Source organism: Canis lupus, chromosome 8, assembly GCF_048164855.1.
Source record: "Canis lupus baileyi chromosome 8, mCanLup2.hap1, whole genome shotgun sequence".
Classification (NCBI taxonomy): Eukaryota; Metazoa; Chordata; class Mammalia; order Carnivora; family Canidae; genus Canis; species Canis lupus.
This window is the reverse complement of record NC_132845.1, coordinates 49,709,814-49,737,622: the sequence shown is the minus strand read 5'-3', so window position 1 is coordinate 49,737,622 and position 27,809 is coordinate 49,709,814. Positions and strand designations below refer to the sequence as shown.

The following is a 27,809-nucleotide window of genomic DNA, read 5'->3' as shown; positions in this document are numbered from 1 at the left end:
CAGAAACTCATGACCAAGGCCAGGGATACCGGGAAGAGGATTCCAGCATTCTATAAATAGGGGTCCTCAATGGGGGCAACTTTGTGGCCCCCTCCCAAGGGACATCATGTCTGGAGACAGTTCTGGTTTGTCAAAACTGGGTGGGTGCCACTGGCATCTAGTGGGTAGAGGCCATGCATGCTGCTCAGCATCCTGTAGTTCAGGGGACGGCCCCCAGAGCAAAGAACGCTCAGGCCTCGAACGTCGGCAGCACTGAGGCTAAGGAACCAGCCCTAAAGGGTTGAGTTGCAAATGTCCCAGATCCCTTCTCTCTCCCCCTAGGGGAGTAACGGCCACCACGTGTGCAGACCAGGTGCTGCGCTAAGTGTCCTGCACACCACCGAGGATATCTGAAAGCCTACTAGGGGTGGGCACTGCTCAGACCTTTCAACAAATGCATACACGTGTTTGTTCCCCTGACCTGTATTTACTGGGCTCTGGAGCCCAACTCTATGGGTCCAGTCCCTGTACCGCCGCTGCCTAGCTGGACAGGCTTGGGCAAGTTACTTAACTTCTCTGGGCCTCACTGTGCTTCTCGGTGAAGTACAACAGCTAATAATGACATGGACTGCATACCGCTGCGGTGCTGGGCACACAGTAGGCGCTCAGCAAATCTCCCTATGGCAACACTGTAGAGTGGCTCAGAGCAGATTCCACTGACTGGCTGTGGCTCTGAATCCTGCCTCTACTTCTTATTAGCTGTGCAGTCTCGGGCCAGTGACTTAAGCCAGTTTCCTCATCTGTAAAATGGGGGTTTCCACATTTCCAATGTGCACGATGGGAGTGTCACTCAAGTGAAAAGTAGTCACTGTCGGTAATGCATTAATATTTATGATTAAGTGCTTGGACATACAGCTGGGAATAAGATCCCCACTCAGGGCGGCTGCCTAGGAAATGATAAATTACTGAGTCACAAAAGACAGAAGCCTACCAGTAAAAATTCACCACGTAACACTCTGACACATAAAAATAATAATAATAATAAAATAAAATAAATATAACACTCTGACACACAAAGCCATCTTTGTTCCCATTACTGAGATGGGGAAACAGGCTCGGGGCAGTCAAGTGACCTGCCCAAGTACACAGAGGCGGTCAGTCTCTGATGTCCTTGCTGTGCCTGCCTGCCCATTGGCCCAGAACAGAGGAGATCTGAGCCCCAGAGCCTGCTCCGTGTGGGAGGCCTCACCCTCTGGCGGTCTCATAACCAGAAAACACCAAGAAAATAGAAGTTGAAGTTTGCCAGCCTGGGATATGCAAGATAAGGCCCGACGCCCACCCGGCTCTGCAGAGCTCCTGCTCCCTGGGGCCTCGCAGGCAGGCTGAGGGTGCAGCCACCCCCAAGGGGAGCCTCCATGCCACAGGGCGAGCACAAGGGTGGCACAGGGGAACTCAACACACACACACCGTCTTTGACGGGCCTTCGCTCAATGCTGTCAGGCTCTAGCTCCTCGTGAGACAGGAAGATCCGGAGGCGTTTGAGGGAGACACTTGCCTACAGAGAAAGCAATTGCAGGCTGCAGTTAGTTTTCAAAGTATTTTTGCAAAACGAACAGTTCGAGGCTAACTTCTCGTGGTTTCCCCTGGGTGTTGAGAGGCCACATCCTCCCTCCTCTCTGGAGGCTTGGTGTTTCCCACAAGAGTGTGCCTCAGAATGAAACACAGAACAGGTTTTGGTTTCTTGTGTATTTTCCTTTCAGAGCCCACAACAGGCATTAAAAAAAAAAAGAGGGCAGGGGGGATTAAGAAAGAATGACAAGAGGCAGTGGCCCTGTGTAGGGGGACAAACTTGCCACCAAGTGGCAGGGGGAGAAGCAAGAGCTGGGAGAGCTGTTGCAGAGTGATGACGATCAGCAATACTGCGGTCCATGCTTCGAGGTGGCTAATGGACAGTATCTCCACAGCCCCTGTCCGAAAAAGGAAATGCTATCATGTGACATGATAGAGGTGTGAGCTAACTCCCCAGCGGTCATCTGGCAGCTACACACCAAGGTGTGAGATCAACACGTTGTAATGCCTTAAATGTACACAACAGGGGATCCCTGGGTGGCTCAGAGGTTCAGCGCCTGCCTTTGGCCCAGGGCATGATCCTGGAGACCTGGGATCAAGTCCCACATCAGGCTCCCTGCATGGAGCCTGCTTCTCCCTCTGCCTGTGTCTCTGCCTCTCTCTATGTCTATCATGAATAAATAAAATCTTTAAAAAAAATGTACACAACATTATATATCAATCCTATCCCATAAAAGTAAATGGAAGGGAAAAAAAAACCCCACAAAACAACAGAAGAAGAAATGCACGCTGAAGCATCTAGGGGTGAAATGTCAAGAGGTCTCAGGTCAGCTTTAAAATTCCTCAGGGGTGCCTGGCTAGCTCTGTCGGTGGAGCCTGTGACTCTTGATCTCGGGGTGATGAGCTGGAGCCCCACGATGGGTATGGAGATCACTTAAAAATTAAAAAAAAAATCTTAACACAAAAAAAACAGAAAGAAAAGAAAAAAACAGAAAAAAGAGAAGAAAAAATTTCTTTGGCAAAGAAAAGAAGGAAGGAAGTGGGGGAGGGGGAGGGAAGACAGCAAAAGGATTAGATGAGCCAAGTGTGGCAAAATGTCGAATCTGGGTGAATGCTACAGAGTTCATTATTATACTTACTGTTCTGTTCTCTCCCTACTTCTGTGGACATTTGAATTTTCTCACAACAAAAAGGGGTTTCATTTGCTTATTAATTTATTTAATAAAAGCATACAACCCAAGTTGTACAACCAAATCTTAAGGTGGATCTGTCTGCGTGGCTGAAAATCGGGTTTTCAGCATGAACATGTTCAATGCTGGGGAGAAAAATACAAAAAAATACCACTAGTTGCAAAGTGTAGAAACTTTCACAGAGAGTGAAAGTGTGACCGAGCAGACAGTTTCCTCTCTTTAGAGAATCACTGCCATGGACTTTAGGGATTTGGGGCCAGTGGGGGTGCTGGGGGCGGCGTTTAGGCTGGGGTTTTCCCCAACAGTGGGCTGAGGCCTACCACTGGTGTGAGCCTCATCAGGCCAACCTCGCACAGTGGGACAGGTAATGCAGAGGGAGCCACATGGAGGGGGATTTGTATGTGCTTTTACCACATTTCCCCAGATCACCCCTCCCTGAGGTCCCTCCAGCTTCGCCTGTACCTGCACGATGCTGCTGATGACCATGGGGAGAATATTCAGAGGGAACCGGAGGATGTTGAACAAGGCCAAGGACACGAAAGCTTTCTGGGCGTCGAGGATGTTGTTCTTGTCGACGGTCACGTAGACAGCAAATGTAGACAAGGCCACCTGCAAGCAGAGCGTATGGCAATGACTTGTGTCCCTGCGTCAGAGACATGACTGTACCAACAGCACTCCCTACCTCGGCCAGGTGGTGTGTTCAAGCCCGCCCCACAATAGGCCACCAGGAGGGTAGTAAAAAAAGCTGAAGCAGTGTCTAGCACACAGCAGGCACTCTCTAAACACTCCCAAGGATGAACTAGATCAGTGAGTGACCAGGAGCTGAAAATCCTGGCCTCCGCACCAACCTTCTCCAAAGCAGGTTGGACAGACATTCTGGGGACCCCATAACAACGCCTGGTGCCTCCTGGCCTTTGCTCCTGCAGTTTCTCTGCCTGAAATGACCTTCCCATCCAGATGGTGGCCTGGTTCCTCCCTCTGACCCGTTGGAAAGGTTGCCGTATCCCTTCACCCAAAACGACCCGCTCCTGCTCTGCATCCTTTATCCTGGCTTATGTGTCTTCATAGCAACTTCCATGACCTTTTACCGCAGTGCCATATGTATTTATCACCTGCCCCTACACTACAGTGTAAACTTTACAGAGGCCGAGGACTTGGGTTTTGTCCACAGCAGTCTCCACAGGGCAGGTCTCCGACAATCTTCAGGGCACCCAGAAACACCCTGGGCAAGTTGCCTCCTCTCCCCGTGCCTCCTGTGTCTCATCCATGAAATGACAGTGGAGGTGGAAAGTTAATGGCACTGTTTAAAATTTCTCCCAGCTCACAGAATGTAGGATTTTGTACTCCCAGGAAAGGAACATTGAAGGGGGGCATGGGGGGAAAGCAAGCAAAACTAAGAGGCAAAGGTACTCTCTTCCTCACAGAGTCAGACGTGCATTAGAGCCTCATGATTTACTACCGAGGCTCCCAGCCAACGGGAATTCGGCCTTGGATGTTTGAGACAGCAGGACAAAGGGAGGACACTCAGTCATCCGGGGCCGGGCTGCTCAGCTTGGGAGGGAGGCAGGAGACCAACAGGTAGGTTTCCAGGCCTTTCCCTCCTTTACTGTTGGGGACAGACAGGTGCCAGGTGCTGCCAGGCGGGGCGAAGAGCAAGCATCCTACGAGATCACCGAGTACACGTTATCAGAAGCAATATAGACAACCCTGGATCCCGACAGATGGACACAAGTCCCTGCCCCCACAGGAGCCACAGGATCCTAGAGACAGTAGAGACTTTCACTGCGGGAAATAAACTGCCCAGGCCCCTGCCCTTTTGAGCTCAGAGCAGAATGCCTGGAAGTCAGGATGCTGGCCTGCGGACCCTGCCTCTCGTTTGTGGCGTGGTCCAGTGCATTTGCAGGGTCAGAGTCACCTCATTTCCTTATTACATACTGGCAGGTAACACAGCTGAAAAATTAAAAACCAACAGCTCTGCCCCGTATCAGCTGTAGGACCCTGTGCATGTCACCTCCCCTCTCGGAGCAAGCCTCCGCTTTCTTATCTACAAAATGCGAATCGTGATACACCTTCGCAGGGCTGCTGGCAGCAAGAAATGAGGCACTTCTGCAAAGTGCTTATTTTATCAGCACACTGCCCTGGGGCACAGCAAAATGCAATATATGGCAGCTGTTTTTATGTCTGGTTACGGGCCCCAGTCCAAACTCGTTGGTCCGTTCTTCCAAAGAACCTATTAACTGGGTCCCAAGAGCTAGGCGCTGCGAAGTAGAGAGCTGGTTCCTGTTCTGGCTCTGACATTAACTAGCAGGATGACGCACTAGCCTCTCTCATCTAAAGCAACTCTAACTCAGAACGCCCCAAATACATCCACACAAAGGAACAGTGTTCGGCCATAAAAAGGAACATGCACTGACACCTGCTACCACAAGGATGGCCCATTATAACATGATGCTCAGTGAAAGAGAAGCCAGGATAGACACACAAAAAAAACCCCCGTATTATGTGACTTCATTGGTTTACATCCAGAATAGGCAAATCTATGGGTCCAGAAAGAGATGAGTGCGTGCCTGGGTCAGAGAAACAGGGAATGACTGTCAATGACTGTAGGGTTTCCTTTTGGGTTGACAGGAATGTTCTGGAATTAGATAGGGCTGATGATGGTTGCACAACCTGGTGAATATATTTAACACCTTAGGGTTGTCCACTTTAGATGGTTAAATTATAACTCAGTAAAAATACTAAGGACCAAAAAAACCATCTGTCTAAAGTCAGTCCATTTTACTTAGTACAGAAACCAAAGTCTTGATTCTGGATCCAGGGCAATCCCTTCCCTGTAACTTGCCTGACCTCCTCCCCTACCATCCTCCCCCCTGCCCCGCCCCACCCCACTCCTTCTGTTCCAGCCCCGCTGGCCTCCACGGTTATTCCTTCTATGGAGCGGGCACTGTCCTGCCACAGGGTCTTTGCACATGCTCCTCCCACTCCCTGGTGGAAGCCCTCACCTCCACTGGGCCTTTACTCAAGTGTCGACTCCTGAGTGAGGTCTTCAACCATCCTATTTAAAACTGCAAGCCCTCCCTATCACTCTGGCCCCAATCTTTTTTTTTTTTCCATAGCACTTACAACAGCTTAGTACGCTATATGGGGTATTTATCATGTCTACTGTTTATCATCAATCTCTCCCAATCAGAATGAATGACCACTCCATGAGAGCAGTGATTTCTCTCTATACTAGCCACTGGAGCATAGCCCAGATACTCCATGTTTGTAGATGGACGGATGGATGGGTGGGCAGGTGAACAGACGGGTGGGCAGGAGAGCATTCACTCAGAGGGGTCTCCTCAAGAGTAGGGAAAACCAGGCCTCAGGCATCTCACCACCACAACACACCAGCCCCCTTAGCGCAATCATTGGGGGGGTGGGGGAGGCTGGCTGGCAGCACAGGGCACTTGTGGATAGGAAACAACATAATGTGGCCCCTGAGTCTACAGCCCTGGCTTCTCCAGGAAGTGGAGGTCATTCTTCATCAACTATTAACTGAGAACCTACTGTGTACAGCAGGTTTGGCATTCCTGAGACCCACAGTCTAGGGGAAACGGGTACTGAGTGAGTTCTCTTTAGCAGGGGGTATATTTGGAAGTGTGTGGAGACAAGTGGGGTCAGTGAAAAGACTGGAGCAGTAGGTGAGTTGGGGAGGGTGTGTTGCCACAGCCTCCTGAAGGTTGAGTCAAGGATGTGAAAAGTTTTTTGCAAACAATTAAGAACAAGTGTCCCGCAGCAAGAGCTAATAGTCCCTCCACAGTGAGAAATGTGGAAAACAAATCAACCATCTACTCTAGCCCAACCCCTAAAACACCTGGTGTCTCTTTGTGTGGACATCTGTTCATTTAGTCTGCCCAACATCCATTCCTGTTTCTAGTAACAATCCCCAATTTTCTTCTGGGGGACAGAATCTTTCCAAATTTGAGTCTATGAGGTTTGGCCAATTGCTCATGGTCTACCCCAAGCTTCCACAGAAGCCCCACAACCCTCGTCAATCCAAGCATCCCACCTCCTTGGCCCCAGTGCTTCTGGGATAAGCATGAGGCCAACAGCATGTGCCACAGTGAGACCCAATCCCACAGCTTTGTAGAGAGTAATGGGAAAAATGGGTCAATGGGCCCTCTCCCCCACAGGGGCTACTAAGATGACAGGATGAACTGTAATTATGTGGTGAGCAGCTCCCTGACAAAAGAAAACAGAGAATGCAGAGCTGAGTGATAGAGAAGGGGTCATTCCCTTTGGACCACCTAGATCTAGCCATGCCTGAAGTCCCAGTCATGCTCAAAACCAGCAATTTCCTACACTTTCCAGTTTTGTGACTCAAAAGGCCCATTTTTTCCCACTCTAGTTAATTTGAGTGAGGTTTCTGCCAACTTCACGACAGTTCCTGACATAGTTTATTTAAATCTTTTACTCATTCAGTTAGTTATTCTACATTGTATTTACCGAATGTGCACCCCATGCCAAGTCCCCTGTTCTAGGAATACAAGCAAAAACAACAACAACAAAGGTTAAGGTCCATGGATGATCTGATCAGCAGAGAAGTACACAATGGATAATTACCAAATGGAATGATAATTATCCTAACGAAGGGAGATAAGGGTAAGAAGGGGGGAAGCTTGCAAACCTTCCAAGACTCAAAATGCTAAATATTGACCGCTGCCTGGGGGATACTATTTTTGGAAAGTGCATTAAGTGTACATGATAGATGCCAGGCTCTGTATTTCAGAAAAACAATCCCATTAATCCCACCCAAATGGCATCCTTGCTCTTGTCTGACCTCCCCAGGCCTCTGTCTTCCATCACACCTACCGGTGGGTAAACACCTCATCATCCTTGAAGCGCAGGAATTTGCCAGTGGAAAGAACATGCAAACACCTTTCAAGGGAACCAAAGGCTACATATTTTATCCTAATGTAGTCAGAGGCTACGGTGTCTCGGCCAGGGCCGAGGTCCCCAACTGACACCCAGGCTCATCTGTTTCATGCCAAACAGCTTAACCAACTCCATCTCTGGAAGCTCACTGCCCCTGCCCTTCCCCACAATCCACCCCCCCCCCCCCCCACACACACACTGAGTGGCAAATTCAAGGTCAAGAAAAGCCAGCCCGCCCCTTCAGCATCTCTTGCCATGGCTTCCTAATGAAGATGAGGACAGGAGATGTTAAGTGAAGAGCCAGCACATTTGAGTTATGAGCTAGAAACTGGACATTTGGTTAGAGGACCCCATGTGCAGAGCCAGGCCTTATGGGAAAAGGTTCTCCCATCCCAAGTGTCACACAACACACATATTAAACCCTGTCAACTTTCTCCCTCTGGCTGCAGAGCTCTTCCTATTTAAAAAAAAAAAAAAAATGCAATTCAGGGGCGCCCTGGTGATTTGAGTCAGATAAGCATCTTCTTTCAGCTCAGGTCATGATCCCAAGGTCCTGGGATCAAGGCTCACATGGGGCTCCCTGCTCAGCGGGGAGCCTGCTTTTCTCCTCCTCCATCTGCTGCTCCCCCTGCTTGTGCTCTTTCACTCTGTCAAATATATAAAATCTTTAAAATGATTAATAAATAAAACTTTTAAAATGCATTCAAGGGGTGTCTGGGTGGCTCAGTTAAGTATCAGCTTCAGCTTAGGTCATGATTTCAGGGTCCTGGGATGCAGCCCTGTGGCAGGCTCCCAGCTCACTGGGGAGTTGGCTTCTCCCTCTGCCCCTCCCCCTCCCCCAGCTCTCTCTCTCTCTCAAATGAATAAAACCTTTTAAAAAAAAGTAAAATTTAAAAAATAAAAATGCAATTCAAACACTTTGGATTTCTGCATGACTTGCCATCATTTGTGTGAAAGTAAATAAAAGAAATACAGAAGTTTAGTTACATTTATTACATATATACAGTCACTGTTTATGCTGCTGTATGTGCAGGCTTTCTCTGGAAATACTCAGAAGAAACTGGTACAGGGAGAGAAGCTAGGTAGGTCATCGGGGGTCTGGGGAGCAAGACAGACCTGTGGTTCTCACTCAACTGGAGGGACACCGGACAGTGTGTGGAGACACTTCTGATTGTCACGACTGGGGAGGTGGGGGAAGAGGGGTCACTTGGCCTCTGTTGGGTTGAGTCCCAAGATGCTGCTGGGCACCCTACAATGTTCAGGACAGACCCCCTCCCCCCCCACAAAGAAACAAAGAATTATCGGGTCCCAAATGTCAACAGTGCCAAGGTTGAGAAACCTTGTCCTAGATCCTTTGGAACAGCTTTAACTAGTTTTATCATGGGAATACATTATTATTTTTATTTTTTATTTATTTATTTTATTTTATTTATTTAATCATGAGAGACAGAGAGACAGAGAGAGAGAGAGAGGCAGAAACACAGGCAGAGGGAGAAGCAGACTCCATGCAAGGAGCCTGACGTGGGACTCGATCCTGGGCCTCCAGGATCACGCCCTTGGCTGAAGGCGGCGCTAAACCGCTGAACCACCGGGGCTGCCCACATTTTTAAAATAAAATGTATCACATATACAAAGGAGAATATTTCACAGTTATAAATGCATTAAGACTATTTAACAGTTTAAAAGAAAACAATCAAATATAACTATTAATTCCCATATATAACTACCAACCGGCCTTCTAATACATTTTACTTCTGAAAATCAAAGAAAGCCATCAGACACCTGGGCAAAGTTGGGGAGACCAGAATGTTCTCAAAGAATGAGCTAGCAGAACCTTCCAGCCCGGAATGCTGGCGCATGTGAGCCGGAAAGGATCTAAGGGAACTCAGAGTCCTAGAACAGCTGAAAGATGTCACTCTGTGTGCCAACTCCAGTCAGCTGACAGTGGTCACCTGGGTGTGGCTTCAACAGAACTCAGTGGGAGAGAGCCCCGCGACGCTTTGTGGATGACTGGTATGGACATGGGAGTGGGGGGCAGGCAGGGGCCCATATGTGACACCCCTAGGGCTCCACCCCTTCATGTTCCATACATGAAAACCCAGATGCAGGGAGGTGGACTAAGAGCTCCGGGGCACACGGTGGGCTGGCAGCCAAGTTCAGCAGGCACCCCCACTCTAAGCCAGGCGTCCACACCTGCTTATGTTTGGCCCATGGGCTTAGAAGAATTTTACATAATCAGATATATTTTTTTGAAATATGAAAATAAGCGTTTTTTTGGTGATGTGTTTTTTTAATATATATTTTTTATTGAATAAAATAATTGAAAAAATTATTCAAAATATTCAATATTCAATAAAATTATTGAATAAAATAATTGAAAAAATTATTTAAAAATTGAATATTTTAATATATATTTTATTTTATAATATAATATACTATATTTAAAATATGAATATTTTAATATATTTTAATATATATATTTTTATCGAAGTTCAATTTGCCAACATATTAGTGTAACACCCAGTGCTCATCTCGTCAAGCGTTCCCCTCAGTGCCCATCGCCCAGTCACCCCATCCCCCTGCCCACCTCCCCTTCCACTACCCCTTGTTCGTTTCCCAGAATTAGGAGTCTCTCATGAGAAAAATTAGAGAGGGTGACAAAACATGAGAAAAATAAGCGTTTCTTATGACTCAGGAAGCTTTTATGAAATTCAAGTTTCGGTATCTATAAAGTAAATTTTTACGAGAATGCAAGCATACCCACTCACACGGGTGTCATGTACACTCTCCTACACTAGCAGGAGAGAAGAGCTGCAACAGAGACTGTACGGCTCAGAACGTCTGAAACGTTTACTAGTTGGTCTTTCGTAGAAAAAGTCTGCTCACTTCTGCTTTTTGCCGGTGTTTCTCAAACTTTAACCTACATACCAACCACCTGGGCGGGCAGGTGGGTGATAAAATTCAGGTCCTATTTTAGCTGATCTACGGTGCAGCCTGAGTCTCCATTTCTGAAAGTCAGGTGTTGCTGATGCTACGGGTCCACAGGCCATACTCCAAGCAGTAAGGATCTACTCCACTGGTTCTCAAACTGTGTACCCTTTGCCGAACCACTAGCAATCCGGAGAAACTGGGAAATCTATTAGAAATGCAACCACTCAGATCCTACCCAGACCTACTGGCTCTTCTTTCAACCTGCCTCCCACGTGATTCCGACGTGTGTTCAAGCGTGAGCATCAGCTGCTTTCCACTGTACTGCCCCATGTGCAGGTTCATACTCTGGGAGACATGAGCCTAAGTTCAAACCCAGTGTCAGAAGGAGCATACTTTGACAAACACTGAAAATGCACGAGTTTCCTTAAACATTCCACCTGTGACCCAGCTGAGATGAAAGGGGCAATACTGTCATGGAAGAGTTTCATATGCGTGAAAATGTGTGATTTTAATTCAGAGAAACTTCCAATAAGAATATATATCTGCCAACATAACTAAGAGACAATTATTATTAGCACAGTGTTAAAATAATAATGGTACAGCTAAGAATACAAAGACAGAAAGTAAAAACCAGCCCGGGGGGGGGGGGGGGGGCATGATCCTTAACCATCCTTAACAGCCAACTGTACCTAAGGAGTTTACAGAATCCATCTTTATATGGTCTCCTATTTGGGGGCAGCTTTAGAAACTAACTTGCGGGCACCTGGGTGACTCAGTTAAATGTCCGACTCTTGATTTCGGCTCAGGTCATGGTCTCAGGGTCATGAGATCGAGCCCTGTGTCAGGCTCCACACTCGGCAAGGAGTCTGAGTTTCTCACTCTCCTTCTCCCTTTGCCCCTCCCTCCCACATGCACGCACGTGCATGCTCTCTCTCTAAAATAAATAAATCTTAAATTTTAAAAAAAGAAAGACAAGAAGAAAAAACACTAACTTATACTGTTATCTTTAAACTTTTCAAAGTTGGCCAGCCAGGGATAGACTCATTAAAGGATCCACGACATGCATACTGGAACATTCAGTGCAGCATGGATCATAATAGCAAAGACCAGGGGACTACCCTGCGAAGTCAGCAACGGGAGATGGGTTACTTTAACTATGGCACATCCGTGCACTGGACAAGCATGCTTCATGACAACAGATGAAGCAGATCTGAACGCATGAAGGGAGAGGTCATCTGTCAAGTACAAAAAGGGTACAGAAAGAACACTATGCATGCATGACTCTATCCAAATACATTAAAAATATTTTTAAAAAATTTTTATGGGCTACATTCATAATTTTTTTTCTGAAAAGATACACAAAACGGTCACCTTGGAGGAAAGGGACAGACGGAAGGGGAAGACAATATATTTTTCATTTTATGACTTTGTTTGGTTTCATTTATTTTTTTTTTTACATTGAATGATAAATATTTGCTGAACACCTACTGTGTGCTGTTTTAGGCTGAGGGCACAGCTGTGAACAGAGAAGACAAAATCCCTGCCTTCCTGGAGCCAACCTTCTAGTGGAGAGAGAGAGAGATGGTAAATAAGTAAATTTTAGAGAGTGCTTGGCACTGGCCAAATCCACAGCTTGTGACCAGTCGGCAACAGATCAGGGGGCTGACACCATCATGTAGCTTGACTATGGTAGCAGAAGAGCGGAGTGGAGTTCAGCTGGCATGCTTCTCGTACCACGATTTTCTCCTCGAGGGACACAAGAGACCTACCTGACATCCTGGCACAAATTTCTTACCTTATCGCAAACCTAGGAACCACTGGTTCCTGAACTAGCTACTTCTGAGGATCCCTTGAGCTGGAAGCTACTAAGTGCTATGAATAAAGTAAAGCAGGAGAGCTGGGGAGCAGGGGCGGGTGGCAATTTTTCAAAAAGAGTTGTAGGCAAAAGCCTGGTTGAACAGTGACCTTTTAAAAATATTCAGGTGCGAAAACAAAACAGAAACCAACAAGAGGGTAGGGGCCCAGGGGCCAGATCCAGCTTCACTCACCAGAAATGGCGTGCAGACCCAGGTGAAGGTCCCCACGGCGGCCAGGTAGGCCGATTTCTTCAGCACCTTGAGCTCCTCCTGCCTGATGGCCAGGACTTTGTCTTTGAAGGCCAGTTCCCAGGCGTACAGCTTTAGCACTTTGATCCCGTTGAGAATCTCATTCATCAGCTTGATCCGGTTGTCTTTGCTCTTCATGTGCGCCACCTTCAGAGATGAGAACAGTCAAGGCCACAGCTGGAGAGACCCACTTCCAGGCCCAGCAGCAGGCCGTCAGCAGCATCCCCAACCATGAGAGCTGGGCCTTCCCAAGGCTGGGAAAGCCGATCCTGCGATCCCTATGAACGCCCACCCCTGGCCTGCCCTTGACCCTGAGAGCACAAAGGACTCTTTTACCCAGAGGAAAAAGCCTGCTTTGGAGCATGTTAAATTGGATGCGAGACACCTATTACATTTAGACTTGAGAAGCAGAGACGAGAACCCCATAGGCATCCAGGGAAGGAGGGCAGGGGCCCCGTCCCACCGATCCAAACACAGGAGAGAGACTGATACAGGGGTTTTGTGTTGTTTTGGGTTTTTTTTTTTTCCCTCTGTTTCCTTTGTCTCTTTACTGAGCCATATGCTGTGACATGTTGCTAACAAGAACCCTGTCACTGAGTACTGTCTGTGGTCATTCCTGGCTCATGGATGAGGATGATTTTTAAGTCATGTGAGGTCAAAGTCAGGGACTGAAGCTGTTTCAAAAGCAGGTCACTCAGGGAAGCCGGCATAGCACTGGAAGAAAGGTGACAGTGCCCCTTCCTTGCCTAACCTCCTCCCACCTGCACCTGCTGTGGCCTCATTCCAACAGGCCCACGTCCTGGACTCCTCTCTCCTCCTGCATCATCTGTGCAGTCAAGCGCTCTCATGTGCAATTTTGCAGGCACATCGTAAACAGCCATCAACTGGGGAGCAGAGAAATAAACTCTGGCCTCTCTCGGTTACGGACTATTTGGCGCTACTTCAAGAGAATGAGGTCAGATTATACGACATGCCACAGAAAGATCCCTGAGAGGTGGTGTCAAATGATAAGACCAGGCTGCCAAACAGGCCCATGTGTATAAAAACTTACGTGGTGGTGATGCCACACGACACACACACATAGGCCCACCAAGCCCACCTGTATAATCAGATCTCTCTATAAATACACGTAAAGTTCTAGACGGATTTGCTTCAGCGTGCTCACTGGGATTGAGAGGACAGGGAAGGGGACATCCCCTTTTAAATTATATACTATTCTATCAACTGAATATTTTTTTTTATAATGGGAAGGCATGTGCTCTGTTACATGGATATTTAAAAACTTAGAAAGTATAAAACATTTCTGAAAATAGTTGAACGCTCTGCCTAGCATAAGGTAGTGGGGGACAAAGGAAAAAAGCCGGGGGTAATTTTTACTCAACTTTTGAAAATGCACAGAAAATGCATAAATGACTGAATTCTGTGGGAAATATGGAATTTCTCAGAGACTCACAGATGTGATTTTGGTCAATGGTCTATGAGGTCTGTTTCAGGAGCTCTCAACCTTGGCTGTCCATCGTAATCATCCAGGAAGCTTTAAAAACTGATGCCCAGGGCATGCCTGGGTGGGTCAGTGGTTGAGCATCTCCCTTTGGTTCAGGTAGTGATCCCGGGGTCCTGGGATCAAGTCCCATGTCAGATTCCCTGCAGGGAGCCTGCTTCTCCTTCTGCCTGTGTCTCTGCCTCTCTCTGTGTGTCTCTCATGAATAAATAAATAAAATCTTAAAAAAAAAACCAAAAACTGATGCCCAGAGCCCACCCAGACAATGCAAACCAGAATTCCAGAAATGGAGCCCAGGTATCAGCATTTGTGAATGCTCCTCAGGGGATTCCAACAGGCACGCAGGGCTGAGAACCCCAAGGGCCTACATAGAAAGAACTCGCTAAAATCCCAGTGTTGAAAGAGAGCCCAGCTTGGAGCCCTATGGAGACAGACACCCTACCTGGTAGGTCTTAGTCTTCATGGCCATCACGGCATTGAGCGGAACCATGAGGATCATCACAGCCACCCCAGCCAGGACAGACGGGCCCAGGTTCTAAGGAAGGAAGAGAACAGAAGCCTTCAACATGGGGCTTCCCTGGCTGAGCACCCACTATGCCAACCCCACAGACCTGGCCGAGCGCATTCAGGGCACCTGCATAACTGTGACCCAGCAATGGGGCTGTTCAGAATTTTTGGATCTATTCCTGAACATCTCCTGGGATCCCACGACCCCTTTAAGAACACACATGTCCGGTATCTGAAACCCCAGGGGACAGGTGAGTTTCACATATCAGAACGTTAGAAAGGTGGGGTGCCTGGGGGGCTCAGTTGATTGAGCCTCTGACTCTGGATTTTGGTTCAGGCTGTGATCTCAGGGTCCCAGGATGGAGCCCCGTGTCAGGCTGCTCATCAGGGCGGTCTGCTTCTCCCTTTCCCTCTGCCCCTCCCCTGGGTCGTGAACCTACTCTCTCTGAAATAAATAAATAAATCTTGAAAAAAAAAAAAACTTTAGAAAAATAATAAGGTGTTGAATAGAAATTAGCTAACACAGCCAGCCTAATGGTTGATCTTGTTTAAAGGTCTGCTTACAAATTTGGCCCTTGGCTGGCAGCTGGGAGCCTGGATTTGGGGAGGGCTCCCACCATTCTCAGAACTGGCAAGAGTGGCTCAGTGGGCCTCAACTCTTTGTACAAACAACATGGTTTATGCTGAACCCCTCTTTGTCTCCTGGGAGTCTGCAAGTTTGGTATGTGCCAAGCAGAGGCAACCTATAGACAAAAACCCTGGGCGCTGGCTCTCTACCAAGCTTCCCTGCCTGACAGCATTTCACACGTTGTCAGAACTTGTTGCTAGGGAATGAAGTGCATCCTGCGTGGGTCACCTGGGAGAGGACTCTTGAAATCTGTACCTACTTCCCTCTGATTCCTCCCCCCGCGTCTTTACCCTCTGCTATTCCTGCTGTAGTAAATTAGAGCTATGAGTCCTCCTCGCAACTCATCCACCTGGCGTGGTCTTGGGGACCTGCTGACACAGGTGTGTCCGTATACTGCATGACAGGCCCACTGGGGTCCTAGCACAGCACTCTATAATCAAACGTATTGCTTTCTCAGCAGCAAAATAGGAACATTTGCACTGAGACAATCATCAAGATCATAAATACTTCATATCAGTTCAGGTCAGGTTATGGCACCAAAGGAGCCAAGGAAACTTTCAGAGCTCTTGGATTTGAGGATTTGCAGACAAGAGGTCGTAAACTTGTTCTATCATCCCAGTTGCAGATGAGGAAAATACCCCCGAGAGAGATGAAGAGGCCAAGATAAGATACAATCTCCATCTTTTAATTTCGACACCTAAAAAGAGACAGGTTGAGAAACTGGCCCAGTATGCATGCACTCAGCAGGTACACGCAGACGGAACTAGAGGGTAATGTGATCTTTTTTTTTGCCCTTAAGCATTCAGAAAACCAGGAGCATCACTCTCTTCCAAGTAATCACCCATGGGGGTACCAGTCCTAGTCTCCCAAACAATGCTGTTGCTCCTAACGGTTTCTGTGAAGTATCTCTTCCCAAGGTGATTAATCCACCTCTGAGAATGCAGGTGATTTCTACCAACAACCTAAAGCATTCAGAATGAACTTGGATTACAAAAAGTAATTAAAAGATACCAAACATGAGTAAAAAACACCATGCACCTGCGCTGACTCCTCCCTTCATCCTGATATCCCTATGACGAGAGATACCATTGTCATCACCAATTTACAGAAGAGGACAGACATGCTGAGGCTTAGCGACATTAAGTAAAACGGTCACAAACCTAATAATGGAAGAGGCAAGAAGTGAACCCAGGCAGTCTGATTCCTGAGCCCAGAACCACCATCACTATCCTATACTGTGTTTTTGACAGTCAGAGAAATCCTATCTCTATCCAAACCAGTGGTTCTTAACCAAGGAAGAATTGCCCCCAGGGAGTATCTGGCAATGTCTGGAGACATATGGGTACACCTGGGGTTGGAGGCTGGGGACTTTGTTATTGGTGTCAGTGTGAATAGGCCAGGGGCACAGGACAGCCCCCCAACAACAGAAAATTATCTGGCTCCAAATGTCAGTAATACATTCAGCAACCCTCATCTAAAACAAAACAATTTCCTTAATGGTTCATAAATCAACCCTGAAGGCCAATTCTAAAAGAAGTGTTCCAAAAATATTTCACCTGTGGCTGAAATTTCTGGAGAAGTGGGTACCCCAAGATGTCAGCCCAAAAAGACATTTAGATTCTGGTATTTATTTCTGTTTCATTGCTAGAAACAATTTATAATCATTCATCTTCTGCTATATAAACTGACAAAAAAATGTAAACTACAGTCAAATCAACAGATGATTTCCTGTGCACCTATTAGGCACCAGGCCCTGCTGGGACTACACTCAAGGAAAATAAAAAATAAGGCAAAAACAAGACACTGAGGAGCACCTGGGTGGCTGAGTTGGTTAAGCATCTGCCTTCAGTTCAGGTTATGATCTCAGGGACCTGGGATTGAGACCCACGTTGGGATCCCTGCTCAGCGGGGAGCCCGCTTCTCCCTCTGCCCCCCACCACCTCGTGTTCTCTGTCTCTCTGAAATATATAAATAAAATCTTAAAAAAAAAAAAAAAAGACACTGAGCCCATGAGTAACAGATACACTTACCAGAAGAGGAGGGGCTGCTACACCAATCAGCAAAAAAAAAAAACTATTCCAGAAGGTAACATTAGAGGAGCTTCTGCACTAAACTACTGGGATTTAAAAAGGAAGAAACCCATCTAATCAAGAGGGAAAAGGAATTAGCGAAGGTGGCAGTCATCACAGCCTTGAAAGATGAGTAGGACGCCACCCTTACGGAAGAAGGAGGGAAAGGAACTCCTGGCAGAAGGAAAGGCCCATGCAAAGGCTCAGAGGTGACGAAGGATAAGGCACGTGTAAGGCCAATAGCACCTCATCAACTTTTCATTTTGGGAACTGCCCCCCCTCTCCTGTGGGCATGTGACCCGGGCTGGCCAATGAGGGAACTCTGCCTCCTGTACCACAATGATTGGCTCAGGGGTATGACTAGGACTGTGCCTGGTCCATCAAAGCTCTCCAGGGGGCTCTGGCTGAGGAAATGAGGACTGCAATATTTTCTTTTCTCTCAGCAAAGATGATAAAAGCCCAAAGGTATGGAAGCCACTGAAGGAAATCACAGAGAATGAAGTCAACTCAGAGGCAAATAGGGCCAAGAAATGATGGAGTGAGCCTGAGTCCTTCCAGCACTGAGTGAACACCTGGATCCACCCATGCCTGAAGCCATACCCTGTGCTCTGCAGTTACACACACTCACAAAATTCCCTGTACTTGCTTAGACTATTTTAAACTGGATTTCTATCCCTTGTCACTCAGAGAAATCTTGACCAAAGCAGTTCGGGACTGGTGAGTACAGGAGTTTGGTTAGTGTTTGGGAAGACACAGTGGGAGAAATGTGGTGCATAATGTTCTAAGGTTGTGAATTACATACACTGTCAGAAAAAGGACAAATGCAAACAAGTATTGTGCCACCAAAAAGAGCATAGATCCAAACACTGAGGAAAGGGATAAAATACCCAGGACTTATCCAACAGGCCAGGAGAGAAAATGTGAACAACGTCAAGAAAAGGCCCCAGTGAATTACAGAGGTTCTTATCACCAACACCCACCCCCTCACCCCCACCGCCCACAGGGGTGGTCCCTCCCTCCACACAACAGGGACGACGTCAAACACACACCAGCCACAGGAGGTAGAGAGCAAGGATGACTTGCAGAGGAGCTGACCAGATCATGTTAATGTACGTGGCCAGGTCCATGAACCGCTGGGCGTCCACAGACATGAGGTTTACAATCTCCCCGACGGTGGAGGATTTTCTGGCTGAGTTGGTGATCACCAATGCCTGCAGGACAACGGAGAGGGAGAGAGGGTGAGTGTGGCAGGCGAGAGTCCAGGCCCTTCCCCGGGCCCCCTTGGAGGAGGACGACAGCTCAGAGCAGAAGGCCCACTTCTCTCTTCTCCTCCCTTGCCGCCTTATCTGCGTTCCCAGCTCGTCTGTCTCATTGTGAAGGCCCAGCTCTTATCAGCAACACTCGCTGCCTTGTCCTGACTCCTGAAACAGGGAAGGGACCCCCCAAGGCCCCTCCAGCAGGGCCTCACACACTTTAGGTTGTATACATGTCACCAGGGAAATCTGTTATGGTTTCAGACCTGGTAGGACTGGGGTGGGGCCTAGGACAATGCATTTCTAACAAGCTTCCATGTGACACAGATGCTGCTGGTCTGCAGATCACGCTCAAGGACTGAGGTCAAGGTCGGCGTGTCTCAACCTTGCCATTACTGACATGTGAAGCTGGGTATTTCTTTGTGGTACTGGCCGGTGCATTATAGGGTGTTCACCAGCATCCCCGGCCTCTACCCACTACATGCCCCCACCTCCAGCGAGGACAGCCAAAAATTATCTCCAGACTCTTTTCAAACATTCCCTGGAAGGACAAAATTGTTCTGGTTCTCAAACATGGTTTCACACTCTTAATTGGGGAGTTTAAGATACTAGTGCCCAGATCTCCCCCTCGGAGACCCTGATTTTGTTCATCTGCGGTGCAGCCTGGACAGGGGAGCCGTGAAGTTCTCCGGGTGAAGTCTAAGGACAGACGGGGCTGAGCACCAACCAAATGGCCCCCTCTCCTGACCATCACTAGGTAGTCTCTTCCCATGGGCTCAAGCAGCATCTGTCCCAGAAGCTAAGAAACTGAAGGAAGCGAGAAATTCCTCTTAAACTGGATAAGCATGAATGCTTGCTAGGTACTCCACTATTCCGGGAAAGGACCACCGGCTCAGCTCAAGTGGGGGGTCGGAACAAGCTCCAACAGAGCATCAATGGCAGAGTGAGGATCCGAACCTGGATTTTCCCAAGTCAAGTACCACCTATGAAATCCCATCCGTGGCGGACGCAGGCCTCAAGGAGATGCTACGCACCCACCCACCCTGGACATTGGCTCTGCTGCAGTGTGATGCCTGCTGGCCGATCCTAGCCATCTGTGGTCATGTGGGCCACCCTCCTGCTACTGCTCCAGAAGCAAGGCTTGGAATCCTCACGGCAGCTCCCACGGTGCCCCGGCCCGGTCCCCACAGATCCTGAGGCTACGGCAGGTGACGTCCGGCCTCACCCACCTTCCGGTACACGGCCCCGATGACGGCTGTCTTGATCCTCATGCCGCTGACGAAGCAGATGTGGAAGTACTGGTGCAGCACGAGGGTCTGCAGGCAGGCGCAGATGAAGAGCAGCGCAGTGTACAGGTAGCCCTGCCAGTCCGGGGCCTTCTTGTCGTTCACGAAGTTGATGAGCAACCTATGAAGGAGCAAGGACAGAATGACGGGACACTGACACACGCGCCATGGGGAAGGTCCTTCCACTTGGGCATTTCGACCTCCTCGGAGCCGGGAGGGGCGGGTGCTACTCCTTCCAGCTCATATGGGAAAACAAAGCCACAGTGGGGATGTGACCACGCAGAGCGCCCAAGCCTTGGGCTTCTCGTACCGACTGCTCTGTTCCATCACCGGACAGTCACCCAGAGGTGAGAATACTCTCACCCAACCTGAGAATATGAGAGGCAGGGGGAGGAAGGCAAAGAAAAGGAACATGGGGCCCCAAAGAGACAAAAAGAGAGAGGTAAAGAGAGAGAGGAGGGAGGGGGCTCCTTTGTGAGATTCTGTGTTCAGGCTGCAGGCGGATGGATGCACTCTACCTCGTGGGTTTGTTTGTTTGTAAGATTATTCATGAGAGACACAGAGAGAGAGGCAGAGACACAGGCAGAGGGAGAAGCAGGCTCTATGCAGGAAGCCCGATGTGGGACTCGATCCCAGGGCACTGGGATCATGACCTAAGCCATGGGAAGACACTCAACCACTGAGCTACCCAGGTGTCTCTCTGGCTCATGTTCTTATTCTTGGTTTCCCTAGACAATCCTCTCCCTTCCCTCCTGTGGCTTCAGGGAAGGTGGTTTCTACTATAACCAAAGTTATAATAGAACTGAACCCAAATAAACCTGAGTTCAGATGGCTATCAATGCGAAGCATTAATCAAAGCAGGGGGGACAGAGAGGCTGGCTTGAAGCCCCTGGGGGACATGCCCTGGGACCCCAAGGCAGTGGTCGGGAATGCTGCTGGTGGAAGGAGGTGGAAGGTCAGGGACACAAAGACATGCTCAGATGAGAGGGAAGGGGTCTTACTTTAAGATCTCTGGGCCAGCAAACATCATCAGGTCATGGAGGGCCTTGAATAAGAAGCTCATGAGGAAGTAGGGCCCGAAGGTCTTGTATAACACCTTGAATAGAGACGGCTCGCGCTCCTTCTGTGGGGTCTTAACAATCAACACCTCAGCCTCCTCGTTCACGTCCACCTGGGAGCCCCCTTTCGGCTTGGCAGGATCCTTGGAGGAGTATGTGATCTTCCTCTGCTGTCTGGAACACAAGGAGTGTGGAGTGGTTGTGGGGTCTTCTGGAGACTTGTCTGGCCAGCCAGGGGGGCAGGGAAGAGGGCCAGAGCAGTCCACCCCTTGCGGAGGCCCAGCCAAAGGAAACCAGTCACTGCAGAGGAGCAGCTGAGCCCACTGCTTAGGAGCACAGCCTCAGGGCGCTGGCTAGGTGAGCAGATTCCCCAACTGTTCTATAGGCCCAGGTTATTATCTGCTAAAACAGAGATACACCTAGGACCCACCTCACCAGGTTGCTCTGAAAATCCAATGTGTTAATACACATGAAGGGCACTGAAAAGGGCCAGCCCCGCAGTGACCTACAGATACAACGCAATCTCTTCTCAGAATCCTAGCAGACTTGTTTCTATAGGAAATGACAAGCTGATTCTAAAATTCATGCAGAAACTCAAGAGACCCAGGATAGCCAAAACTATTTTTAAGGAAAAAAAAAAAAAAATCAAACATGGAGAATGCACACTTTTCTGTTTCTTTTTTTTTTTAAGGTTTTATTTATTTATTCATGAGAGAGGGAGAGGCAGCGACATATGCAGAGGGAGAAGCAGGCTCCATGCAGGGAGCCCAATGCAGAACTCAATCCCAGGACACTGGGATCATGACCTGAGCTGAAGGCAGACACTCAACCACTGAGCCACTCAGGCGCCCCCAATTTCAAACTTTATTGTAACTGTAATCAGGATAGGCATAAGGAGAAGGAAGGATTCACACACACGCACACTCACATACACGCACATAATCAATGGAACCAGAAATAAACCTGATTTCTGACAAGGGTGTCAAGATCGTTCAATGGGAAAGAATAACCTTTTCAACAAATGGTGCTGAGAAGCCACCCAGCCACATGCAAAAGAATGAAGCTGGGTCCCATTTCACACCATATACAGAAATTAACTCGAGATGGGTCAAGACCTAAACACAGAATTACAATTATAAAATTCTTAGAAGGAAACAAGTGAGGGGCACCTGGGTGGCTCAGTGAGTTAAGCATCCAACTCTTGATGTCAACTCAGTTCATAATCTTGGGGTCATGAGATCAGACTCTGAGTCAGGCTCCGTGCTCAGTAGGAAGTCTGCTTAAGATTCATCCTCTCCCTCTGCCCTTCCCTCCCCGCTCGCAGGTGCACTCTCTCTCAAATAAATAAATAAAATCATCAGGAAAAAAAAAAAAAAGAAAACGTGAAAATCTTCATGACCTTGCATTTGGAATGGATTCTGAAATAGGCCACCAAAAAGCACAAGCAGTGGAAGAAAAGATGAGACCAACTGGACTATGTCAAAAAAAAAAAAAAAAAAAAGTCACCTTTCAAAAGGCACAATCAGGAAAGTGAAAAAGACAAACCACAGAATGAGAGAAAATATTTGCAAATTAAATACCTGATAAGGAACTTGTAACCAGAGTCTATCAAGAACTCTCATCACACAATAAGGAAAAAAAACAACAACCCCATTAAAAGGGGGCAAAAAAGATATGCAAAGGGCCACAAAATGTTGCCTGACACCGTTAGCTATCAGAGAAACACAAACCAAAACCACAATATTACTTCAACACCCACAAGGTGTACCATCCAAAAGTCAGGTAGTAACAAATGTCTACAAGGATGTGAGAAACCGGAGCCCACAAAAGGCCCCTGCACAGTGCCCTCCTGCTTGGAAGAGGACAGAAATGATGGAGGGCGCGCCATTTCCAAGATTAGGTCACAGACAACGGGGCGGCTTCTGTCTCACCTTCTCTTTGGATCATTCACTCTGGGCAAAGTCAAGTGCCAAGTGGGGAGGACACTGGAGGAGCCCCCCATGGGGAGATGTTGCCAAGAGCCAGCCCGGACTAGCCAGCCATGTGCAACCTGAGAGCGGAGCCTGCAGCCCCAGTCGAGCCTTCGGATGATGCAGCCCCAGCTGTCAAGCTGAGAGCAAGCTCACAAAGTCACTGAGCCAGAACCTCCGCACCCCCGCCTCCGCTAGGCTGGATCCCTGACCCAGAAAAATTATGAGAGATAGCATATGTTCGTTGTCCTTTTCGGCTGCTAGGTTGGGGTAATATGTTACACAACAACAGACATACCCCTCCTAGCTCTTGTCTCCCAAATTAAAATCAAGTGAACATCTTCTAATGGCCCCACGTGGGCTCCACCACTCAAATACATGCTTCATCCTCACCTAACCCAACCTCTGCAATTTATAGAATCCTTCCATGGCACGAGTATATTGAACAGCACTCAATTTCAGAAGACTCTCCCCTGTTAGGTCGATGCCACACAATTGACTATTTAAAACACCTGATACTTTGCCTTGGCTCACTCCCCACCCCAGGAGAGGACCAGAACCATGGGAGTCTCCATTCCCTGGGGTCAATCAGGGGTCTGTCCTACCTGCCCCTCCCAGGATATGTGTGGGCATCCCTCCACTCTAGGTCCACAGCTTCTGTCCCATGCAAACGACCACCGCAGGGGCCTCCTTCCTGCTCCCTCATTTCCTCCCACTCTTGTTCCCTGACAGCCAAGTCCTTCAGGGCAGCCAATGAGACCTTCCTAAAAACATACCATCCCCCTACTTCAACTCCCCTGACAGCCTCCCCCCTGCATCCAGAATAAAATCTAAACTTCGTGGGAAGTTGTGTGACTTTCTACGGCTGCTGTAACAGATTACCACAGACTGAGTGGCTTAAAGCAACACAAATTTATTGTCTCATAATTCTTGGGATCAGAAATCTAAGGGTCAAGGCTACATTCCTTTTCATGTGTTTCCTAGTCTTTTCCTACGTCTAGAGGCTTCCTAACATTTCTAGGCTTGTGGCCCCTTCCTCCAATTAAAAGCCAGCTGCAGAGCACCTCTCTCCCTCTCTCTTTCTTTCTCTTTCTCTCTCTCTCTCTCTCTCTCTGACCTCCTGTCCCCTTTTACAAGGGCCTCGTGATCGTATCAGGCCAAGTCCCTGTGCCATGTACGGTTCTGGGGATCAGGGCGTGGACATCTTTGTGAGGGCATTATCCCACCAACCACACTGTCAATGTCACCATGCAAGGTCTTCCCTTTTCCCTTTACTGACCTGCCCCGAAGCTGGGCTGCTGGCGGGGATTTTTAGTATCATTCCTCCTAGCACACGCAGCCTTCCTTGGCAAGAAAGAAAGAGGGCAGGCAGAGAGGAAGGGAGTGGCTCAACCCTGCCTGTTCATTTTCTTTACCACTTCCTAAGCCAGCCCTGGCCCTGGGCCTGCATGGGCTGCGGGTGACCCAGGGCTGTTGCCAGGGACCAAGAAAGAGGTGCCAAAGGGTCAGGGGGAAGGTCTCGGGCAGACAGAGAGGAGGAAAACACAGGTCTGGGTGGACAAGGTCAAGAGTAGTGGGAAGGATCAGCTAAGGCCAAGTAGAGAAGGAGAACTATCCCAGGAACCGGAGGCCTACAAAGGAGGGAAGTGTTCCAGGAGGGGAGAGGAAGCAAGCAGGGCATGTGCAAGCTTCGGCAAGGAGGGGAAAGGTCTGAGTCAGGAGAAAATTGTCCAGAGCATGGGAACAGAAAGCATGGGACGCTGAAGGCTGGGAAAATGTCACTGTGGGCAGAGATGTCCATCGGTCACTTTTCCACTAACTAAAGACGTGTCTTGGACCAAACTCTGGACAGAGCCCCCACCATCATAGAACCCCAGGAGAGGAAAGGATTAGCAGGCGTGACTTCACTTCAGAGACTGTGTTACTGGTGCTATCATGGGGGCTTCCAGGAGGAGGTGACATCGGAGCAAAACTATGTAGGATGCGAGATTCAGGAGAAGGAAAAGGGTGCTCCGGGCAGGGGGAGCAGGGAGCCAGGCCTGGAGTGAAGGATTTGAAATGAGGTTTGGCAGCCTTTCCACAAACAGGTAGAGTGCCTCAGGGGAACCTGAACAGGACTGGGAGCCACTATAGGAGGCCTGAACCAACCAAACAGCAATGAGGCGCCACGAGGATGCTGTCATTTGGCTTGAAGGTGTTAGGAGAGGTAAATCTCAAACTTGAAAAAAATCTTAGCTCGCCTGAAATTTCTACATTTCTGGATGTACTCTGAGCATCACAGTCTGTGACCTGAAGTGAATATCCAAGGGCAGACGTGACTTACAACTGCAGAGAATGTATTGTACAAACTTGATGCACATTTTCACTCTTCTCAGAGCTAAGGATATACAAACAACAGTCGAACCCTAATCCTAACTGTAAATGTGTTGCTTACAAATGCAAATGACTCAAGATCTTTCCCCCACCATCTTACCCTTTTCTCAAAAAAAAAAATTTTTTTTCAGTGCTTTCTGTTCCTCAAAAACAGAGGTTCCCAAAAGGGGCCGTGCTTTGCAAATTCCACATTCTCTGACTGTCAAAGATTGAGCTAGATACCAGACCTCCTGGAACCTACAAAACTTTAAATCCCCCCGCCCCCAAAAGAAGACCCCAACAGGAATTTGTGTAGGTTGAAAAGCCTGCCTGAAATGACTAGGTCTGGAATCTAACTCTGTTTTCGGACATAAACCCATAGTGTGTATTTTTTGGTTCTTGCAAGTTTAAATACACCTCGAACTTTTTCAGGAATGCAACTATTGCCGAAATGAAAGGAAGACTGCGTTTTGTTCAGAACAATGCCAAGCACTGGCCACCACTCTGCAAAACCTCTTCGGTGAGGGTGACTGATGTGGTTCTGGAGATCTGCAGGGATTTGCAGCTGTCACAAGGGATCCTCCACTTTAGGACAAGCAAGGACTCTCCATTCTGCTCTTTCCAGCGCATGCCTGAGCATTTACTCACTGAAATACATGCTGTCTTATTACAAATCCCTTGTTTCAGTTTTCCTTTAAAGTCTAGAGAGAGCATTTTGTTAATTTTTAAAATTTTAGATATGTGGGTGGGCTTTTTAAAGATTTTTATTTGAGAGAGAGAGAGAAAGAGAGCATGAGCGTGGGGAGGGGCAGAGGGAGACGCAGGCTCCCTGCTGAGTAGGGAGCCCAGGACTTGATCCCAGAACCCTGAGATCATGACCTGAGCCAAAAGCAGATGCTTAACTGACTGAGCCACCCACATGTCCCGGGTGGGCTATTTTTATTGATAGATTACCTTAAAGTAACTGTACTGATGTTGGAAAATCTCTGTATTCAAGGCAAGGAGTCTGGAAGGTTCAGAACCACTGTTCAATGCACACATACTGGTGCTTTGTTTTTTTGTTATTTTCCGTTTGCATTCCTTTACAAAATAGAGACAATTAAGCAAATATAGTCATCCTGTCTTTAAACAGGCTTTGTGCTTTTTTTTTTTTACATATAGCTTTACTGAGACATTTCCTAAGTATGATAAATTGCACATATTGGGAGCGTATATTGAGTTTTGACCTATATGGATACATATACCTGTGAAACCGCCAGCAAAACCAAGATGGTGAATATATCTGTGCCCCCTCCCTACAAGGTCTGCCAGGGCCCCGGTGTAACTTCTCCCTCCCACCTGCATCCTGTTTCCTAGCTAAGAGAAGAGGCCTGGCCGCAAAGGGTGACACCAAGAAATTCCAGCTTAGAAGAGGACTCTCTGTTCACCTTTCACCCACCATGTCCACAGGGGTTACAGGTGCCAGGTCCAGTATGTGCCTCTGGAAACAGAGTGACTCAGCTATGAGTGACCCAAGGCAGTGAACCCCCAAGCTGGGAAGCCCTAAAGGCCGAGGCATTAAGAGACCCAGTGCCTCTGGGGTGGCCCCTGTTGGAGCCCGAGGAGCCAGGGTTCACCATGCCCTCCCAGGCAGGATGGGAGCACCCAGCCTGGTGCCACATCTAGTGAATAAACACAACTTGTATAGTGTGACCTGCCCGGAGCTTACCTAGGACCATGACAGGGCTTATCAGATGACGTTTACCTCACTGAATTGTCAGAAAGCCCTCTGAGGAAAAAAAAAAAAAAAGCCACTTCAGGGACAGCCTCTAGGGCCCCCATCCTGGTCTCCCTGCATTCTCTCTCACCTTCCCCAGGGCAGCCCCACTCATTATTAAAAAACTCAGGACATAAAACTCAGGACATGCCACTGACCTGATTAAAACCAACCTCTGACTTCTCATTGCACTTAGGATCAAACCCTAGCTCACTAACACAGCCGATGAGACCCCTAAAAATGCTTCTCCTACTTATCTCCTCCCATTCTACCCCTCACACTCCACTCAGACCACACTGCCCCCCACCCCACCCCACTCCACTGCTCCAGAAGCTCGCCAGACTCACTTCTACCTCAGGACCTTTGCATGAGCCATACAGCCCTTCCCACACACACGCACACAGCTCATAACCTCCTTCGATACTAACTTCTGCTCAAATGTCACCTTCTCAGAGAGGCCATCCCTAACCACAGTGTCTCCATCAGCTTCCTCAGTCACTCTTACCCCACTTCCTTATGTAATCTCATAAAACGTAAGGCTCTCCAAAACTTTTCCCATCTCTCTATTGACTCCCGTCCTGTCTCCTATGTGGATTGTAAGGTGGCACCAAACAAGGAGACTGTTTGGTCCCACTGTTGGACACAGAGGGCCTAAACAGACCACACAGTAGCAGGTAACATCAGATCTGCTGAACGTGTCAAGTAAGGGCCAGGCCGGTGATAGAGCTTCTTGTTCGT

At 48.2% G+C, this 27,809-nt stretch overlaps 1 protein-coding gene and 1 long non-coding RNA gene across 3 annotated transcripts in view; one reads left to right on the top strand and one right to left on the bottom strand.

Moving 5' to 3' along the window:
- The window catches only part of ABCC1 (ATP binding cassette subfamily C member 1 (ABCC1 blood group)), a 135,677-nt gene that overhangs the window by 45,398 nt on the left and 62,470 nt on the right, over positions 1–27,809 (bottom strand). For both annotated transcript variants that reach the window (XM_072835902.1, XM_072835903.1), the window contains exons 8-14: positions 20,937–21,167; positions 19,879–20,056; positions 18,446–18,607; positions 14,635–14,727; positions 12,635–12,838; positions 3,201–3,347; positions 1,447–1,534 (exon numbers count right to left, since the gene is read on the bottom strand). In XM_072835902.1, the coding sequence (XP_072692003.1) occupies positions 1,447–1,534; positions 3,201–3,347; positions 12,635–12,838; positions 14,635–14,727; positions 18,446–18,607; positions 19,879–20,056; positions 20,937–21,167 (1,103 nt within the window). The remainder of the gene's footprint in view (positions 1–1,446; positions 1,535–3,200; positions 3,348–12,634; positions 12,839–14,634; positions 14,728–18,445; positions 18,608–19,878; positions 20,057–20,936; positions 21,168–27,809) is intronic.
- LOC140638490 (uncharacterized) lies at positions 9,529–25,989 on the top strand. The gene is made up of 2 exons (XR_012035510.1): positions 9,529–9,668; positions 25,748–25,989. It is a non-coding gene; the product is annotated as an uncharacterized lncRNA (long non-coding RNA).